We start from the raw sequence: 21,925 nt of genomic DNA, 5'->3' as shown, positions 1-21,925 counted from the left end.
TCTGAAAGCTGTCGCGGGGTGGACTTATATTTATATACAAGTTAAAATTAGCCCTGTGTGAAGTTCATATAATTTTTAAAAAAATCATTGAGAAGTTAAGACTTTAATATCAATGATGTGTGGTGCATTTAAAAAAGGTGCAGGGATGGCAGGTCCTGTGGTGAGGAGGCAGCCATGAGGTACCCCCACCCCCAACAGGTCCCAACCATCCCACAACCTTGGTGTGTGGTGCATTAAAAACAGGGGGGAGCCGGGCCGGGACTGTAAAGCCCCGTCCCAACTCTCCCCGGAGAAATGTATGAGCACGTAAGTGCCAGGGTGAAAAATATTTACAGTGCCGAAGTGAGAAGTGCGTGAGTTAAGAGGCAGGCTCCCGCGGGTGTAGCCCCGTCCACCAGAACCACCGGCCGCAGGGCGGAAGAAGCGTCAGGGCCCCGATCAATCCCCGCCCCAGACCACCCACGGCGCCTCCGCGACCGCCCACCTCCCTCCCATCCACCGAGCACCCACACTGCACTCCGAGCAGGCGCCACACCAAGCGCCGGCGACCAGGGGATGTCCACCCCACCGGCAAGGGACAGCAAGCCCTACCCAAGGCCCCGTGGGCCACAAGAGGCCCCGCTAACGACCCCGCCGGCCGGGGGGCAGCAGCGGCCGCCGCGGCCCAGGGAGGCGGACAGGGCCGGAAGCAGACCAAGGGGACGGAAGCGCGCCCCCCACAACCCACCCCCGGGCCAGGAGGGGCGCGCGGTATGACACCAGAGGGCACCTCCCCGGCACCCGGTACAGGGAGACGTGGCTCCGGCCGGGCGGACCTGGGAGGGAACTATGGCTGCCGCATACACCCCCTGGCCCCCACCCCAACTCCACCCCACCCCACCCCGGCCGGCCGGGGAAGGGCCGCGGCCCCGGACCGGCACCCGCGCGGCTCCCCCACCCGCCCACGACACCAGCGCGTGCCCGACGGGACCCCCGCACAGCCAGACGCAACCAGACAAGCCCCGGCCGAAAATCCCGGGGGCCAAGACCGGCGACGGGACGGCCCAGGGCAGGATGCCAACAAACTCCACCTGTAAAGCTGACAGAAGAAGAGGTTTATCAAACACCATTAGATGTATGCCAAGTTGTTCCAAGTCTGATAAGTCATATATAGGGTGTTCCAAAAAAAGTTGCATATGTTCCCTAGCAGCTAGATGCAAATTTTTTTTACCCTGCCTTTTTTTGACCCTGCCTCTTAAAAGAATTGGAATCGAGAATCTTTCGGAACCAAAATCGAAACGTGGAATCGTAATCAGAAGCTGAATCGTTCAATTACAAACGATGCCCAACCCTAGTGCCAATACTTTTGGCCAGCACTGTAATACTTTAAAACGTGACAACGTCCCCAACAACACTCACGATATGTTATCATCATATTTTACATTTTTGTTTTCTCGGAAACAAAATGTACAATTTCAAATGTTTTATTTAAAAAACAAACAAAGTTTATTTATATTTTTTGTGTGCAATTTTTCAAAATCTTCCCTAAAATGATTAATTTCTTTGTATATTAAGTACCTGTTCCTTTTTCAGTTGGCTATGTGAAGACCGCATTGATGGACATTGACTTTAACATGTTGAAGAATCAACCAGCTCAGCACGGCTCTAGAGATGACATTGACTATTACGATGACGTGGATGTGGCCTCATCGGATAGCAGGTGGCAAGCAAGTTACAAACTATTCATACAGAGTACTAAATTTTAATGTTTTGGAACCGATGTTTAAATTCTTTTACGTCTGGTATGTTCTAGTTCATCATTTGTCAATGTTTGTGCAGAGACTTCATTATGTATTGACGGGCATGGGGAGCGGGGCTGATTCATAGGGGGCCTATCTCTGTCAAAGCTGACTGAGTGGAAACAGACAAAAAGTTTTTTCCGTTGAAAAAACTTGTGAATAAATGCTTAAATCTCATAATTCTTTATAGATATGGATATAAAACAGTCTCGATTCTTGGTTAAAAGTAAAAAAAAAACGTGCATTTAGCATTTATTTTACGTACATATTGCGAACTATGAGGCTAGTCAGTAAGGAAATTAGCTGCCAACATATGTCAACAAAGAGCTTTTATTCGTTGAAAATTCTTGTGAATAAATGCTTAAATCCCTGAATTCTTTATAGATATGGACGTAAAACAGTCTCGATTCTTGGTTAAAAGCAAAAAAACCCTGCAGTTAGCATTTATTTTACGTATATATTGCGAACTATGAGGCTAGTCAGTAAGGAAATTAGCTGCCAACATATGTCAACAAAGAGCTATTATTCGTTGAAAATTCTTGTGAATAAATGCTTAAATCCCTGAATTCTTTATAGATATGGACGTAAAACAGTCTCGATTCTTGGTTAAAAGCAAAAAAAACCTGCAGTTAGCATTTATTTTAGGTAAATATTGTCAACTATGAGGCTAGTCAGTAAGGAAATTAGCGGCCGTCATATGTAATCAGAAAATTTTCCATCGAAAATTCTTGTGATTAAATGCTTAAATCTCATAATTCTTTATATATATGGATGTAAAACAGTCTCGATTCTTGGTTAAAAGCAAAAAATCCGTGCAGTTAGCATTTATTTTACGTAAATATTGCGAACTATAAGGCTAGTCAGTGAGGAAATTAGCTGCCGTCATATGTAAAGCAAAAAATCCGTGCAGTTAGCATTTATTTTAGGTAAATATTGTCAACTATGAGGCTAGTCAGTAAGGAAATTAGCGGCCGTCATATGTAATCAGAAAATTTTCCATCGAAAATTCTTGTGATTAAATGCTTAAATCCCTGAATTCCTTATAGATATGGACGTAAAACAGTCTTGATTCTTGGTTAAAAGCAAAAAAAAAAAAAAAAAAACGTGCAGTTAGCATTAATTTTACGCAAATTTTGCAAACTATAAGGTTAGTCAGTAAGGAAATTAGCTGCCGCCATATGTAAACAAAGAGCTTTTTCCGCAGAAAATTCTTGTAAATATATGCTTAAATCTCTGATTTCTTTATAGATATGGACATAAAACAGTCTCGAGTCTTGGTTAAAAGCAAAATAAAAATAAAAAAAATGCAGTTAGCGTTTATTTTAAGTAAATATTGCGAAGTACAATGCCAATGCTGTAGCGGCTAATTTCTCCCATTGATTTTTTTTCACAAGATTTCAAAATGCATACTTGGTACGAAAAATATAATAATTACCTTGAATCCTCGAACAAATCACTCCTGAGACAATCCTTTCTGTTTGTATGGGGTACAGCTTTCGTACTTTTTCAACAGAAATCTGGCGTTAGATCTCTGCGTGCGTGTGTTTGTGAATAGCTCCTCTTGACTTGGGCGGCCCCGTGCTTGAATGCATGGCCGAGCTGAGCCGTCAATACATTATGAAGTCTATGGTTATTCATTGAAAAAATATTTCGACACAAAACAACAATTTCAAGAAGGACTTTGCACAAAAAAAAAAAGAACTGCGATCCAATATAACTTTTCATCCTCTTTTCTATCCACAGCGGGATCAGTGGACAAGGAGGTAACATTGTTACATTCACTTCAATACATTCACTTAATCCAGGCTAGACTTTAAAATAATCCCAAATCCAACATGGCATTATACACTAAATTAATGTACTGAAACATGTGACCAACAGATTTTTTTTTTCACAGTGTTTTTGCCACCACCTCCTGCGGAAAATAAGGAACTTTACAATGATGTCGATTCAGACTTGGATGTGAAGTGGGTAGTGAAAAGCAATAACACTTTAAAATGAGAAATAGCTAAAGCTAAATATATATATTTGGCTCCATAGCCCTCTCCAGCCCAGGTCGTTTGTTACAAAGACGTTCGGCCTCCTCAAGATGTTTGAACGAAACAGCCTTCCGTTCAGCACTAAAGTGTAAAAAAAAATACGCCCAATAGGTTCTCACACTTAAATCGTCACTATAATCTTACCCGCCATCATTCGAAGGCTAACCGAAGACGGCGCCTCGTGTTGATTTGTCAAATCCTCTTTGCATACGATAACATCATTAATGAATGAATGAAAGTTGCATGGATTTTTTCTTTTTCTAATATTAGATGTTTCTGTAAAATCAACTAATTGTGTTTCTATCACTAATCACGTGATTATGTTGATGTTACTGATGCATGCTGGTGCTCGGTTTGAAATTGAGGCATCGACTGCCAAACAGACCAATCAAAAAGAAAATCGTTCAGAATTGGATAGATGAACAGCCGAAATGTGTCTGACAGTATGAGTCTCATTCTCATTTTTTTGTCTTCTGTTGTAACAGACTGCCTCCACCCAGTCAGTTTGCACAAGAAGGAAATCCAGGTATTTAAAACCATTACAACTTAATGGATGTGTTTTTATATTTTATCTGAAAATGAAAAGGTATTTTTTTTCATGATAATTGAAAATATATGATTGAGTTGTTTTTTAAGCTTGATTAAAAAAACAAAAAACAATTCAACCTGAGAAAAAAATTCATCACTTACATAATGTTTCATTTTTGTAAATGTAAGAATAATCACAAATGTATTAAATGAAATGGGAAAAACTAAAAGGAATCTACACATTTTTTAATTTATTAAATGTGAACATTTTAAATTCATAAAAATACTGAAAATTAAACATTATAACTGTGCTTTTTTTTTTTTTTTTTTTTTAAACAACCATAGACTTCATAATGTATTGACGGAACACAGGGCGCAGGGGAGATTCATAGGGTGCCTCTTTTCAAAAACTTCAAATATTTTCAAAAACAAAAGCTGCTAGCGACCTAAAACAAAAACAGGCACCTACCTTAGCCATATATGAGTCTCCATGAGCAGCGGCATAAAAAAATTCAGTCGTTCCCTTATAAAATCCCGATTACTGTAATTTCCCAATTATAACGCACACTTTTCCCCCCCAAAATCAACTTGTAAAATCATGTTGCGCATTATACACAGATACAGGGATGCAGACAGAAATATATATATATATATATATATATATATATATATATATATATATATATATATATATATAAAAAGACCGATTTTTTTTTTTTTTTTTGACACGGCCATGTTGTGTCGACGAAAACGTATGCAGCGATCCGTTGCCGACAATTACGGTACATGACGTCGCCATTTTTGTTTCGGTAATACTTCACTCTGATTGGTCGAATGATTTCGTCAGTGTTAAATTCTGCTTTTTTCACTCTTCATGAAGCACAGAATTTAGTTTCTTGAACTCATTTGAGTCAACTTTTATTGCAACTCAGCAACTCGGACCATAACAAACATAACACAACACAGACTTCCTGTGTCCGTCAACTATATCTGTCCCTCGGGAAACTCAAACCCAAATAACAATAGTTCCTATTGTTACAGTAGAGATGCGCTTGTTACGATTTCTGACTTCGGTCCTCACTTATATTTTACCGTACCAATCCATGGAAGAAACATTTATTCATCATGATGAAACGATCAAGTTATACAGCAGCCTTTAAAAGAAAAGTCACATCTGTTTTGTTTTCTCCTGAATTTTGGTAAATTGGAGAAGTTGTCAGATCATATTATTACCGTGCATATTGTCAGTTTACGGTAATGTTTTGAACTACCAATGTGCTATGCTTGTGCTGTGTTTCACCAGTCAGTAAAATGACATTTCTGTATCTGTACACGAGCTCTGTTTTCTTGTATTCTTCTATTTATTGGTTCTAAAATTAGGGTGCCCGTTACGCACGGGTACAATAATTTCCCCTAGATTTTACAAGTCAATTTGGGGTGCGCATTATACACGGGTGCGCCTTATATTCAGGAAATTACGGTAATTATTCTTTATATAAGTATAACAAAACTTAAAATGGCTATAAAATTCTCAGATTTTACACTAGATGCACAAAAATCACCAAAAGCAGAGATAATCACATATGATTTCAGGATCATTAGCAATATTTAACATATCATATGTTTTTGCCCAAAATAGCAACTTTTTTATTTTTTATTTTATTTACTTTAAGTTTTGAACAGCTAATAAATCACTCAAATTTTCACATCAGAAACTTAATACATGAGGAAAACATGCCGAGTCAATTATAAATAATTTATAAATAGATTATTAATATATTCTATATACGATCACAACTTATTATAGAATAAAATAGCCTTTTATAGTCATTATACAGTTGTACAATTAAATTGTGAAGCATCTTTATTTTTGAATAAATGCTTACATCCCTGAATTCTTTATAAATATGGACATAAAACAGTCTCGATTTTTTGGTTAAAAGCAAAAAAACAAAAAAAACGTGCAGCTAGTGTTTATTTTACGTAAATATGTCAAAGAACAATGGTAGTCTGTTAGTGAATCTAGCTAGCGGCCGCCTGATGTAAACAGAGCTTTTCTGGTGAAAATTCTTGTGAATAAATGCTTAAATCCCCAAATTCTTTATAGATATGGACGTAAAACAGTCTCAATTCATGGTAAAAAGCAAAAAGAACATTGCAGTTGGCGTTTATTTTACGTAAATATGTCAAAGTACAATGCTAGTCTGTTAGTGAATCTAATTAGCGGCCGCCTGATTTAAACAGAGCTTTTCTGGTGAAAATTCTTGTGAATAAATGCTTAAATCCCTGAGTTATTTGTAGATATGGATGTAAAACACTCTCAATTCTTGGTCAACTGAAAAAAAAACGTGCACGTAACATTTATTTTACATAAAAATTGTGAAGTATAATGCCAATGCAGTAGCAGCTAATTTCTCCCTATGATTTTTTTCACGTTTCAAAATGCATGCATGGTACGAAATATATAATAATTACCTTGAATCCTTGAACAAATCACTCCTGAGACAATCCTTCCTGTTTTTATGCAGTACAGCTATTGTACTTTTTCAATAGAAATCCGGCGTTAGATCGCTGCATGCGTGTTTGTGAATAGCTCCTCTTGATGTGGGCAGCGCCCTACATGAAGGCGAGGCGCAGTGCATGACCGATCTGATCCGTCAATACCATTATGAAGTCTATGGTATTACTTAAAGTATCTACACACAAAAAAAAGATAATGCAGTCTTTCGTTCCATTTTTTCAGTCGAGTAAAGTTGAGGTTCTGATATGAAAGCAAACTTTGTATTCACGGCATTTATTGGCTAGTAAGTCTCAAACTAAAACATCATCTTGTTAATTGATTGGTTTTGTGTTTTAAGTTGATGATGAGATTTACTATGACGTTGACGCACCGAGCCAGCCTCCCCTTCCGCCTATCAGCAGGTACAATACAAAAAGCATAGTCTGTTTTGTCCCCCTCTTAGTTTGTGAACAGCCTTTTCAAACTCTGTTATTTTGTTTCATCAGCATTCCAACCCTGAGAGGTAGAGATAAGACGGACGAGATTGACCCAAAGAAGAGCAAAAAGTTTGAGAAAGAAGAGAAAGATTTCAGGAAAAAGTTCAAAGTTTGTTCAAACGCAACTGTCTGTTCCCTCTGGCAAATGTATGTGACTTGAATAAAATGTGCTTTCAGTATGACGGAGATATCCAGGTGCTATATCAGGTGACCGTCGACACCGCTCTGGCTAACAAAAAGTGGGGCGGGAAAGATCTGGCGGTCAGAGCCGGGGAAAAACTTGACGTGATTGTCAAGCCTGTAGACAACAAAATGATCTGTCGGAATGAAGATGGGAAATGTGAGTGGACAGGAATAGTGGGACACCAATAAAACGAAATAATAATAACATATTATAGTCACAAAAAGTTTCCCAATACTGCTAATTCAATCTGTGTTTCTCCTTCCCAGTTGGCTATGTTTCAACGTGCCAGATTTCCATGGAGTGAGTATAACATTTACACATTCATACCTGTTACTACCTAAAGGGACATCGGCAGAAATAAAATAAAATTTAAGCAATCTGCAACAATTGGCTAACTTGCGTCGCAAAAGTCCACTAGCTTAAATGCGATATAAATGCTAATGTTTACCAGATTGTTTCTTGTGCGCACCAGATACTATCTGGTAAACATTAGCATAGGGTGACCAAACGTCCTCTTTTGTCCGGACAAGTCCTACTTTGATGTAGTATCCTCGTGGTCCGAGCGGGTTTTATAAATTCATAAAAATGTCCGTTTTTTTATGATTTTTCACGGGACCAATTTGAAGAGAATCCTATCCGGCCACTGGGTGGCAGCGCCTGCCTGCGATGACATGGCTCCTAGTAGTAGGGAGGGAAGTAGTATTTCTTCTTGTTTTTGTTGGCAGTTTACCCCTATCATGAGGCATTACCGCCATCTACTGGGTTGACGATATGGCCACAACGCCTGAAGTTTTTTACGATAAATACGTATATAATGGCAACTGTTGACTTCTGTCGGAGCTTTGACTGTAAAATCCCGTTTGGTGTTGCATCGTTGCGCTGCCGATGATTGTAAACTTTTATAGCAAAGTTTGATTTTTGCCTCAGCTAGCTATCAGTAAGCTAAACCGCGCTAGGCATTATGGGAAACGTAGTTTTGAACTGCTACGTTTGGAAACATGCCGGTTGAATAGTTTTTCAGTTTATTTCGGTTTTTGTTTGTCTGCAATCTAGAACATTGAATGGGAATAACAATTTGTCAAGGACAATTGTCGTGATAGTAATTTATAAAAATGTTTAGTTGGCACATAGCCTACTGTGTGTATGTGTATTGACTGGACTACATTTCGATGGGTCTGCGTTATATATTATACGTATATATATTTTTTAAAGTCTTTTTTTTTTTTTTTTTTTTCCGAACTGCATTTTTCCATCCAGAGGGAGGGGGCACACTTTAAATATATTAAAGTGATATAGGCATCTTTGAGTGAACTTTGAGTAAAATTCAAGTATCTTGAGGCCGGGCTGAGTGTCCTCTTTTTTGGAAATCAAAATATGGTCACCCTAAACAACATTAGCATTACATAGCATTTAAGCTAGCGGACTTTTGCTATGCAAGTTAGCCAATTGTTGCATTGTTGCAATTGGCTAACTTGCATAGCCAACGTCTGCTAGCTTAAATGCTATGTAATGCTAATGTTTACAACAGTTGGCTAACTTTCATAGCAAAAGTCTACTAGCTTAAATAATATGTAATGCTAATGTTTACGACAGTTGGCTAACTTTCATAGCAAAATTCTGCTAGCTTAAATGCTATGTAATGCTAATGTGTACAACACTTGTCCAACTTACATAGCAAAAGTCTACTAGCTTAAATGCTATCTAATGCTAATGTTTACCAGAGAGAGTTTCTGGTGCGCACCAGATTGCTTAAATGTATGTTATTACTGTCGACGTCCCGTTAGGGGCTCCGTATGTTACAGTTTATATAATTTGAAAAAATTAAAAGTAATGAAATACAGTGATCCCTCGCAACTTTGCGTTTCAAACTTTGTGCCCTCAGTCCATCGCGGATTTTTCTTTCAAAAATACAGTATTTTGTCAAGTTATCCCGATACGATCACGTACATCTATCCCACCTGCTGCTTTTCTTGCTCACCAAACAGCGACTTGTTAAAGTTAACGATGAGTAATAGCTCTGAAACTTTGATCTTGCCAGAGAAGCTTGGGAGCGCCTACCTCGAAAAGCGCCAAATGTATGAGCTCTTTGTCTTGTGTAAACACTAGTGGTATTAATATTACAGTGCATATATGGCAATTTACAGTACTCAGACTAATAGGCAGATGGCTAACTTGATATCAGTTTGTGTCCAGATATTCATGTAACAGGGCAAAAATGCTATAATGTACCAGTGCAAATATTCCATATGCATTACCCAGATTGATACAGATGTCTGAGAACATGTTAATTAGTGAGATGCACGTGACAATGATGTGGCATTAACAGTGCATCTACATTGTCAGTGGCGTGCAATCAAAAAATGTGAGTAAAATGTATTTTTCTTCATTTTGGTTCGATTCATATTCAATGCACGACGTTATATTGTTAATATAGGCAACGGAAATTCATTTTTACAATTTTTGCTGGTGGTGCACCTTGGGATTTTTTAAATGAAAAAGATATGCCGTGGCTGATGAAAGGTGGAAAAACACTCGTATAGTGTTTTGTGACAGACACATTGCTTTTATTTATTTTTTTGCCTAAATGATTTCCAGAGCAAATTAGACAGGAACAAGTAATATAAGAATGTTGTCAAAGAAACAAGTGGATGACCTATTTCTTTTGTGTGTACAGTGACGGGGAAATTTATGATGACATTGGCGATGGTATGGGTGTTTATTTATTTATTTTTTTAATCTTAACCTAAAATTTGGAATCAGAACAACTTTTAATCATGATCGGATTTATGTCTTTTAGATTGCATCTATGACAATGACGATGAATGAAGAGCACCTTGGATCCTATGTAACTACTTGGAGTGTAATATTTATTTTAATTGTGCTCAGAAATCCCCACTTGTACTTACTGTATGTCTTTTAGATGTGTCTTTTGGTAACTTAAAAACAGCAGTGTTTTATCTTAACTTATTTGAGAGATTTGTTTTAAAAAGTGTTCTCAGCTATACGTTTGCATAATGATTTTGTAACATCCTCAGAAAGATGATATTTACAGTCTCTAAATCAGGGGTGCTCATTGCATCGAACGTGATCTACCAGTCAACCGCAACACTAGTGTAGGTAGATGGTGACATTTGGCAAAAAAATGTACAATTATGTTGTTTGTCCAACATATGCGCAGTGGCGCCTCCAGAAATTTTTCATAGGGGTGGCCAGATGGGGCCACTTAAAATCTTGAGGTGGCCAAAACTAAAAGCCATAATTTCAGGTTTTCATTATATTATTGCAGTAAAAAGGTCAGGGGAAAACTATCAGAAGGACACGGCTACTGATATACTTTGGTGTATTGTGTAATATTTGATGTTACTAATGGTTTAATGTGCATAGTCCATAACTGTCCAGTCAACATTTTGAGTTCCACAACAATTCTCTTTTATTGCGTTATGTATATATTAGGAATAAGGTGTACATTTAACTAGGGCTGTCAAACGATTAAAATTTTTAATCGAGTTAATCACAGCTTAAAAATTAATTAATCGTAATTAATCGCAATTCAAACCATCTCTAAAACATGCCATACTTTTCTGTAAATTATTGTTGGAATGGAAAGATAAGACAAGACGGATATATACACTCAACATACTGTACATAAGTACTGTATTAGTTTATTATAACAATAAATCCACAAGATGGCATTAAAATGTTTAACATTCGAATAGAAACACTTGTAATTCTTAAAAGGATAAATGCGAGTTTGTATATTGTGACTAAATATTGCCATCTAGTGTATTTGTTGAGCTTTCAGTAAATGATACTGTAGCGACTTAACTGTTCTGCCCAAATGCATGGTGGGAAGTGGCGCAACCATGACTGTGTGTGGTGGCATCAAATGCTATATCTTCTCTGCGTTGGGTACACTACAGGGTGTTGAGAAAAAGATCAACTCCTGTCATTCTTCCCCACGTCGCTTCTCACAATATTTATAGGTGCTGTGGCAGAGATGACAAAGCTTTTGCCAATTAAAAACACAGCCCCAATGAATGCTTGTATCTACTCCACTCTGCCTCTTACCTCTGTATATACTGGACTGTCTCAGGAAATTAGAATATTGTGTATTCTAATTTTATGAGACAGTCCTGTATATATATATATATATGTGTATATATATATATATATATATATATATATATATATATATATACTGTACATCCATATACTGTACATCCAGTTGACGATAGCACCAACATACAGGACTGTCTCATAAAATTAGAATACACAATATTCTAATTTCCTGAGACAGTCCAGTAAGTAGAACGGCGCCACTGTAGGCTGTTTGCGGCAATGCGTGAATGAGTCGTACCGCAAATGCGTTAGTGGCGATAAATATTTTCACGTGATTAATTTTAAAAAACTAATTACCGCCCGTTAACGCGATAAATTTGACAGCCCTACATTTAACAAAACAAAATAATTGCATTCATTTGGGATGAAATGCATAACTGATGCTACAACAATCTAACGATATACTGGCAAGCGGGGTGGCCAGTGGGGTGGCCAACCAACAATTTATAGGGGTGGCTGTGGCCACCCCTGGCCACCCCCTGGTGCCGCCACTGCATATGTGATTATGCAACATACATCAACATAAGTTGTAACTATCCAGATCCCTTTGACTTGGTCATTCAGTAGCTGGCGGCGACATACATTGATGCTGAGCTTTCTAGGCGTCTGTCAAGGTAGATTGCGGGAGGCCGTCTCCTTGAAAAGTAGATCTTGGAGCAAAAAATAGTGAGCACCCCTGTTCTATTTGGCAGGTATCATATAAAGTGTTTATGAAGTCTTTTTCCCCACAATTCAATAAATGTTACAAAAAATCTTATCCCTGTATTTATATGTCATCGTTATAATATGTATTTCCAGACTTTTTTTTACTCAGCCTGTGTTAAGGCATCCACAAAAGTTCTCCCAACTTTTATAAAAATTGGATTGATTGATGAATGGATAGAATTACATTACATTTTGTGTGTGTGTGTATTTTTTAAACTGTCCTGTTAGGCTGCTTGACACAGAGAATGGGAAGTCGGAGTGTCCTATAGGTCTTTTAATGTTTTTTTTTTTTTTTTAACCTATCCTGTCCTGACACCATGTGGGGGGTGTTGGAATTCGCCCCCCCGGCCAAGGCGCACGGAAACAGCGACAGCCGAACAAAGTGCCGCTCTACCGATGCTGCCCCCGCGCGCGCCAACCGGGAAGGCGGAACTCGGCGCATTCATCTCTGATGTTAACCCTTTGTACTGACCCCATGTTCCAAAAGTTTGAAGAAGACTCACCGAAACCAGGTTGACAATTTATTCGTCGACAATGGTCAAAAAACAAGGCAACAACAGACGACGGAGGGACCATTCTGGATCCAAAACAAGGCTACATAGAAAAGTTTTCGAGCATCGAATCACGTTTGTTATCTCAGTGTCCAGCCTTTTTGAAGTCCGTGGTGGAGTGGGCCGGGCCGAAGGTGTTGCTTTGGGACCATCCCTCTGTATCCGGTTTTAGGTGGTTAGGTTCGTGCGTCGATGGGACGTGGTTGCCACAGCGACCGACGTTGGTCTTGATGTCCCAGGCGCCCGCTATCAACTTTGTTATCCGGGCTGGCTCTACTTGTTTTAGGACAAAGCACTTTGTCCTTGGAGTTTGCTGGGAGAACTGATTGCAAGAGTTGGTGCGTCAATCTTGCTCGTGACACACACGTTGGGCCTCCGTGATAAGATGGCGCTGTGTATCGATTCTGATTCTTTTCATTAAACTATGGTGTGCTATTTATTTTATATTAGGTGTGTAGGTGTGCTAGAGTAGTACAGTCCTACAGTAATTATGAAAATGATACTATTCCCTGATTAATTATAATACGGGTGTTAGAGTAATGCAAACAGTTAGACGGTGCCTACGAGAAACTGCACCAATTTTCTCATTTCCCCCTCATTAGCCCAGATAAGGTGAGTCACTTTACTGTGTCAAAGGGCATGGAGTGAAGTCTGCCTAAACAATAGTTAGATGAATGTGTTAGACTAATGCAAACAATTATATGGTGTGTGCGATGACGGTACCTATTCCCTTCAGGGGCCTGATGATTGGGGTGGGGTGGGGTGGGGGTGGGGGGGGGTTTTAGTCAAAATTAGTGATTGGGAGGGAAAAGTAATTTGTTGGCATCCTATTATATAGTGCCTGATCGCTAATCCTGACACCGATAGTTTATATACTTGAGTGTGCCTAATTACACCTAGTCAGTTAGTCGAGGTTCTTTATCCACCATCCGCACAATCTTTCGTTGAAAGGTTAGCCACAGTGCCATGGGCTTTACACTTATTGATGACACTATGCAGGGTAGACACAGGAACATTCAGGTCTTTGGAGATGGCCTTGGATTGCCCATGCTTCCTCACAATTTTGCTTCTCAAGTCCTCAGACAGTTCTTTGTTCTTCTTTTCTCCATACTCAATGTGATACACACAAGGACACAGGACAGAGGTTGAGTCAACTTTAATCCATTTTAACTGACTGCAAGTGGGATTTAGTTATTGCCACCACCTGTTACGTGCCACAGGTAAGTAATTAATGATAATAAAAATAATTAATTACACCAGGGGTGTCCAAACTTTTTGTAAAGGGGGCCAGTGGTGCGGTAAAAATGTGGGGGGCCGATCCTGGCTGACGTCCTTGACGTAGAACAATATATTTAAGCAAATTTTAGCAAGCCATTCTGTGTGTCACATTTGCTTTATTATTGTTTTTAATTAATAATTTCAACAATCTCGCAACTAGCCTTTGTGGCGTTCTCCTTTGAGTCTCGGGCTCTTGCGAAATACTGCTGCTGTGAAATTTAACTAGCTTCAAGTTTCTTCAATTTCTTCAATTTCTTCAATTTCTCGCTGCGTATCTTCCCTGTAATCTTGTCTAGGAATGCAGCTATCGAATATGTTAGTAGTCGAATAATCGATGGTCTACTTAGTTCAAATAATCGAGTACTCGGATAAGGAACTTGAAAAATTAAAATACCTGAGCTGAGCCTCAAACCGTATATGTACAACAAAAGAACAACTGGCTAACTTACATAGAAAAAGTCCGTTTTTTTTTTTTTTTTTTTTTTTTTTTTTAACAACGCTCTTAACAAATGGCTCAGACACAAATTCCCACAAAAAACAGCTAAATATATCTATCAACTAAATTAAGAATGCATTAAAAAAACTAACTCAAACAAAAACTTAGCTTACGTTGGTCTTAACAGGGAGCAGTTGGATTCAGCCATGTGAGGCAGACCAGAGGGCAGTGTATCCTAATTGCAATCACTTTCAAAATAAACCATTAAAACGGCACTTTAATTAAACGAATACTCTAAGCAAAAAAATTTAATTAGAATTTTTTTTTTGTAATCGAATACTCGAGTTAATCGATTAATCGTTGCAGCACTAATCTTGTCGTACATGTCTTGTTTGGTAATATCGCGACTGTCTCTGCAAATGAGGCAGACACAGTTGTTGCGTATTTCAGTGAAGAAATCGTCAAATTTCCACCTATCCTTGAAGTGTCGGCTGTCGCAGTCAACTTTCTTTTTTTTTTTGTTGTTGTTGTCGCCATTTTAGAAAATTGGAAGGGTCACACAGGGTAATGTTGCTTAGAGTGCTGTTGCCTTTTAGTGGGTAAATGAGTAGCAGCATTTAGTGTGTAAGCTACTTCATATGCTGGTTGCAGTACTGCTGACCAATTTATTAAGTCTGTGTGCGGGCCAGACGTTATTGATTTTATGACAGAGGCTGGGGGCCGGATGAAATTTGACCACGGGCCGCATTTGGCCCCCGGGCCGGACTTTGGACATGTCTGAATTACACAAAGGGTGCCAGTACTTTTGTCCGGACCATTTTTGGAGTTTTGTGTAAAATTATCATGATTTTTTTTTTTTTTTCCCCCATTTTCTGTTGATCAAGATTTTTTTTCGTTCTCTTTTGTGTGTTTTAATTGCAAGCAAAAAAAAAAAGAAGATATTACTACCAAAGCATTTTAATCGCAATAATTTTCTGGGAGAAATTGAGCATTATCTGACAGATTTGCAGGGGTGCCAATACTTTTGGCCAGCACTGTAACATTAAAGGAACTGTAATCTTTTTGATCAAGTGAATCCCAGTAGAATTTTAAAAATGGCGGGGTTTTATTTTTCTGCTGTCTAATAGTGGAGAAAAACGTAAATAAAGGCCAATTTTTCAAGCAACACTGCCATGAGCAGTCATTACATGGATATGAGTATGATAGCCATGATTCAGCCTAGAAGGCGCTGTACGCATTTATCTTAACCAGTAACGAGGAAGAAAAACGCGGAAGTCAACGTCCTTGTCTTCATCATGGCTCCCCCTGTTGCTGTTTCGCCACTCATTAAGGTAACAAAGAAGGCTTTTCATTTATTTGACTCAAGTATTTAGTTTTTTACACTAACATTTTGGTCAGGATGACACGTTGGGAGATTGACCTAGTTTTTTTGTTGCATAATATTAGTAAGCTAGTTGAAGTCTTCCAAGTACTGCAATGACATTGAGGTGTTTTGCTGATAAATCAATACAAACCCACGCGGAAAATCTCAGATTAAATTAAAAAAAAAAAAAAAAAAAAAAAATCATCATTCAGTCGTTGGCCACCCTAGCATATTCTTTGTAAGTTTTCTTGTGGCTGTGCCTACTTAGATTTAAACTCATCAGACGGAGGGTCAGTGTGGACTTCGCCCTTCCCGACTTGCTCAGAAACAAAATGTACAATAATAATAATAATAATAATGTTTTGGTGTTATTTTGAATCTGTCATTTCAGACGGCCCGGTGGTCGGCCCTGTTCGTCGGCGTCTTGTATGGCAAACAGAGGTTTGGTAAGTTCATCAACCACTTCACTTCACCTCTGTTATGTACAATATAAACTAAACTAATTCACCGATATTTATCTTGTTTAATTACTTTATTATTATTATTATTATTATTTTTTAGCATAGAAGAGCGTTCAGACTTTGTTTAAATGCAACTAATTCAGAAAATGAGGACCCATGTGTATTTTGGTAGTGGTGCATTATTGGAGAGGGGTGTTTCTACTATTTTGCATTAGTAACCCCGAAGCTACATTGCAACACTATTAAATTCTACACAAACACTGAGGAACTATAGAATGCATTCTCTCTATCGAATATTTTAGTAATCGAGTATTCTACTGAAAATTCAATCGATAAATCGAGTTATCGGATAAAACCTTTTTTTTTTTTGGGGGGGGGGTGGTAAAGAGCAATTATAAATATACATAAGAAAACAATACATTTCACTTAATATTGAACCATTTATTTTACAGACAATCAATGTCTTTAGTTTAGACGTACATTGTTGAAAACCCAACAATTGCATCTCGGATTTGAATAGAAAAAACAAACAAAAATCACTGCTTTGACTCAAAAAAACAAATAAAAAAAAAAAAAGTCTTATTTCATACCTAGAAAATGTCATTAAGCTTGATAATACACATCACTTAAAAGGTATTTTTCCCACATGTTTGAATTGAATTTCCATTTGTGTCATGCTATTTTTTAAGTTGTAGTTAAGTTTTAAGTTTAAGTCTAAATTGTAAGTCCAGATAGGATTTTGAGTTTTTTTCAATGTTCAAAATAAATGTATGATACAGGCTGTATTGGAGCACATTGGGGACCAGTACTACTTGGTGTTTTATCCATCAATGACTACTGAGCTAAAATTGACAGTTAGCTTTATTATTAGAGCTGGGAATCTTTGGGCACCTAACGATTCGATTACGATTCAGAGGCTCCGATTCGATTATAAAACGATTATTGATGCACCCCCCTCCCTTTTTTTTTTAAATAAAGTTTTGTACATTAGTTCCAAAATTGTTCAAAAATACTTTCAGGCTAAACCAAACTACTATTTCAGTATCAAGTTAACATATAGCAGTAAACAAATATACAAAAATAACATTAAATAAAAAAACTCCAGTCCCCATTCTGTATCAGCAGCTTTAAACTACATTCAATTAATTTAATGTTGTGAATCAACCGTTAAAGTTGTTAAAATTGCTCCCGTTATTCCATAATTTCCCTTTTGTCTACTTCTAACATGTGAAAGTTTTAAAACTATTTTAAAGATAGATTCAAGTCAATATTTTACCGATTTAGGAGTATTTTAGATAAAAAGTTAATCAGGTTTGCTTGGAAGGTTCGCTACAACAGCAACAAGTTTACTGCTTTAAGATGGCGGCCGTTTACTAACGTCCGCATCTAGCTTTTTGCAGATGTGCTGCTACCGCTACCGAGTCTATAATCCATCTAGTCCTATATAAATGATATCTACCGTAACATTATGTAGCTTAGCTGTACTTGTAGCAGCTTTTCGGCAGCAGTCAAGTATGTTGTTGTGTTTTTTTATCTCGTGGCATGAGTTGAGCTAGAGCCGTGTGTTGAGCGTTGGCATTACCCGAGGAGCCGGTTAATGAGAAGCATAATGTTTAGCTACTCCCGCTCGGTTCCGTCCCGAAGACCGCGCGGCGCGCTGAGTGTGTTGTACTTCCCGCTTTACTTGGCATATTTCAATAATCGGAATTTGGATGTTTGTGAATCGTTCTCGAATCTTCCACGGCCAAATCGCGAATAATCTAAGAATCGGAAATTTTGCACACCTCTATTTATTATGTTTCTATTTTACACTCTCATTACTCTACAGCCCTGTGTTTTGAAAGATTAAATAAAGCCTGTATGAAAGACACGTTAGCCATGCATCGACAGTAGTCCTAATGAATAAAAACCTGGCTTTCCGCAGGGCTAAAGTTACGTTAGCAAGGTACAGTGACGTTAATCTTTTTTATCAGCGCTACATTAACTTCATTTTACCTTGTCTCGAGTATTGCTCCTCCGCTCTCAGAGTAAATGGGGTGCCTTTGGTGGAGCTGCAACATTGTAGACGTGCTGTAGTGTTATGCAAGCGCTGTTTTTCAGTGAATACATGAAACAGTGTCTTGGTGCCTTTTTCTTTCGTCGGCGTCTTCGTCGTTACCTCTATATTCATGCATAGTTGAAATCAAATCGTATATCCGCTGCTCCGTCAGCGTGTTGTGCCACATTAAAAGTAGTCCGGGCAAAACGTCATGCTTACAGCTGGCAAAATTAAAAGAGGCGGTGAAAATTCCGAGATCAATTTTTTTCAAATGGAATTACCGTATTTTTCGGACTATAAGTCGCGGTTTTTTTTCATATTTTGGCTGGGTGTGCGACTTATACTCAGGAGCGATTTATGTGTGGAATTATTAACACATTATGATATAATTTCACATGTTATTTTGGTGTTTTGCAGTGACACTGATGGTTTTGTAAAGTTGTTAGCATGTTCTTATGCTATAGTTATCTAAATAACTCTTTATAGATATGGCCACGTTCGCGTTCTGCCTTTGGCTGTGTATGTTCAGTTGTATTATTGACTTTTTTATCTTGAAATGGATGCATTTAGTTTGTGGCGCTTTCGCGCCTGTTTACGTGACATGCAAGAAGAAGACGGACAGCTACGTAGCTCTGAGTGAGTTGAGTGGGCGAGTTAGCTAGAGAGAATAGACGGCTGCGAACCTACTTTCATTGTTTATGCTTTTAAATCATCTCTACAGAGGCAACGCCTGCGTGAATCATCTTTTCTGTTGTTGTTGTGTGTTTTCCACCCGCGATCGGACACTTAGAGCCAGTTGTGTGGTTGTTTGAACGATGTGCTAATGATAGCGAACGCATGCTAACCTGTTACTTATTACTAATAGTACCTAATTATCATTTATTTACGTTGATGCGAACCTGTTTTCTATCGAGGACCAAATTGATTCAGCAAATTATATGGACGTCCAGCATTGTCTTTTGGGAGTTCGCTGTATAGCCAGGACCGAGCCTTAATGTAGGACAGTATATTCACATTTCGTTGTTCATACACTGTACACTGTACATTTATTTAGCATGTTGTTCTCTATTGTATTTTTATATTAAATTGCCTTTCAAGATGACATGTCTGTTCTATGTGTTGGATTTTATCAAGTAAATTTCCCCCCAAAAATCGACTTATACTCCGGTGCGACTTGTATATGTTTTTTTCTCTTCGTTGGGCATTTTATGGCTGGATCGACTTATACTCAGGAGCGACTTGTAGTCCGAAAAATACGGTACTCGAATTATTCGAGTAATTGTTTCAGCTCTAATTCACTCGTTAAGATCAACTTTTACATAGTAATTGTTTGCCAAAATTTGAGCAACATTGCGATAAATCGCTGCTCAAAACAGACAGTCTTTTTCTTTTAGTCAAAATATTAAATATCCTAAGATAATTGGTTCCAACATTGTCAAAATTCAGACTACCTGAAGCCAATCGCAGAGGAGGAGCGGAAGGTGGAGGAGGCTGAAAAGAAGGCCCGAGAGGAGCAGGAGCGAATTGCCAAACAACTGGCTGAAGGTAGGCTCGATAGACGTTTGCCTGTAAACATCTTTATTCTCAACATTTCCTTTTATTTCTCCTCTGTGTGTCTCTGCAGCTAATTCAGATACCATCCTCAAGTGAGCTATCTCTGTTATGTTCACAATTGAATAAATACAGATTATTTTTCATGATGCCGTGTCGGATTGTTCATTGTGATGCGTGTCCTTCATTTAAAGACCAATTGTAATCCCGGCCTCGTTTAGCAGTAATAATCCCAGGATTGGGGTCAACTGCCAGTAGTAGAAAGTGCAGCATGGACAGAAGTGCACTCTCACCTGCAAGCATCGCTACCAACTCTATTCTAATTGTGTGTGACAGTCAACAAATTGCTTCCTTTGAGCTGTGTTGTCAGTGATAAACATGTACAGAAGCAAGTATTTTTAAGTAGTCTATTTTAAAAGTGCTCATTTTCCACTCTTTATGATACATTATTTTACTGTGAGATGGTTTTACCACAATAGACATTGTGAAACTGTCATTTGTAGCCTCACTCACGAGTTTACAATTTAAAAGGACGGCAGTTAACCGGTTAATCTTTTATCGTAAATATCCTGCAATACAGTGGGGAAAGCTGCAGTTTATATGGTTTACAGTGGTATGAAAAACTGTCTGAACCTTTTGGAATTTCCCACATTTTTGCATAAAATCACCATCAAATGCGATCTGATCTTTGTCAAAATCCCACAGAGGAAAAAACTGTCTGCTTTAACTAAAGTCACCCAAACATTTATAGGTTTTCATATTTTAATGAGGATGGTATGCAAACAATGACAGAAGGGGGGGGGGGATATGTAAGTCAACCATCACATTTCATATTTTGTGGGCCCCTCCCCCCTTTGGTAGCAATACCTTCAACCAGACGCTTCCTGTAGCTGCAGATCAGTCTGGCACATTGATCAGGACAAATCTTGGCCCATTCTTCTCTACAAAACTGCTGTAGTTCAGTCAGATTCCTGGGATGTCTGGCATAAATTCCCTTGTCTTGGGGTGGCGTGGCTCAGTGGTAGAGTAGTTGTCTCCCAACCCAGAGGTTGTTGGTTGGAGTCTAAGCCCTGATGAACTCGCCTAAGTATCCATGAGCAAGATACTGAACCCCACATTGCTCCTGGTGCTGCGTCAGCAGAAGGTACATGGCAATGTCGTGTAAAGTGCTTTGAGCACCTTGAAAGGTGGAAAAGCGCTATACAAGTTTAACACCATCTTTAGGTCATGCCACAGCATCTCAATGGGATTCAAGTCTGGACTTTAACTTGGCCATTCCAGAACGTGTATTTTGTTCTTCTGAAACCATTCTGAAGTTGATTTACTTCTGTGTTTTGGATCACTGTCTTGTTGCGGCATCAACCCTCTTTTTAGCTTCAACTGTCTGACAGACGGCCTCAGGTTTTCCTGCAAAACTTTAAAGTTTTTTTCTTCCATTTATGATTGCCAGCTTTATTTTATTTTCCCCTCAAAGTAACTCAAAACATAGCCATTATTATCTAAACCCCTGGCAGCAAAAGTGAGTACACCCCTTTGTGAAAGTTGTGTGGCCATCACTATTATCCAGAACTACCTTTACTCTCCTGGGCATGGAGTTGACCAGCGCGTCACAGGTTGCCACCGGAATGCTCTTCCACTCCTCCATGACGACGACGTCGGATATTTGAGACTTTGCGCACCTTTACCTTCCGTTTGAGGATCCCCCAAACATGTTCTATTGGGTTCAATTCTGGAGACATGCTTCGCCAGTTCGTCACCTTTACCCTCAGCCTCCTCTGTAAAGCAGTGGTCATCTTGGAGGTGTGTCATGCTCCAACGCTGCCCTGCGACCCAGTTTCTGGAGTCAGGGGATCATGCTCTGCTGCAGTATTTCACAGTACGTTTCCCTCAATGGAAT

General features: G+C 38.7%; 1 protein-coding gene across 2 annotated transcripts in view; it reads left to right on the top strand.

The window, feature by feature from the left end:
• fyb1b (FYN binding protein 1 b) overlaps positions 1-11,729 on the top strand; it is a 38,113-nt gene extending 26,384 nt beyond the window's left edge. The window contains exons 9-19 of one of the 2 annotated variants that reach the window (XM_057819714.1): positions 1,573-1,699; positions 3,522-3,541; positions 3,676-3,745; positions 3,819-3,905; positions 4,303-4,343; positions 7,204-7,267; positions 7,352-7,451; positions 7,520-7,682; positions 7,793-7,826; positions 10,201-10,232; positions 10,324-11,729. In XM_057819714.1, the coding sequence (XP_057675697.1) occupies positions 1,573-1,699; positions 3,522-3,541; positions 3,676-3,745; positions 3,819-3,905; positions 4,303-4,343; positions 7,204-7,267; positions 7,352-7,451; positions 7,520-7,682; positions 7,793-7,826; positions 10,201-10,232; positions 10,324-10,352 (767 nt within the window). In that variant the 3' untranslated portion in view covers positions 10,353-11,729. The remainder of the gene's footprint in view (positions 1-1,572; positions 1,700-3,521; positions 3,542-3,675; positions 3,746-3,818; positions 3,906-4,302; positions 4,344-7,203; positions 7,268-7,351; positions 7,452-7,519; positions 7,683-7,792; positions 7,827-10,200; positions 10,233-10,323) is intronic. The other variant, XM_057819715.1, reaches the window with a different exon arrangement.
• Positions 11,730-21,925: the final 10,196 nt, after the last annotated feature.

Source organism: Corythoichthys intestinalis, chromosome 17, assembly GCF_030265065.1.
Source record: "Corythoichthys intestinalis isolate RoL2023-P3 chromosome 17, ASM3026506v1, whole genome shotgun sequence".
Lineage (NCBI taxonomy): Eukaryota > Metazoa > Chordata > Actinopteri > Syngnathiformes > Syngnathidae > Corythoichthys > Corythoichthys intestinalis.
Note: the sequence above shows the minus strand (reverse complement) of the source record. Positions and strands in the feature narration are given on the sequence as shown.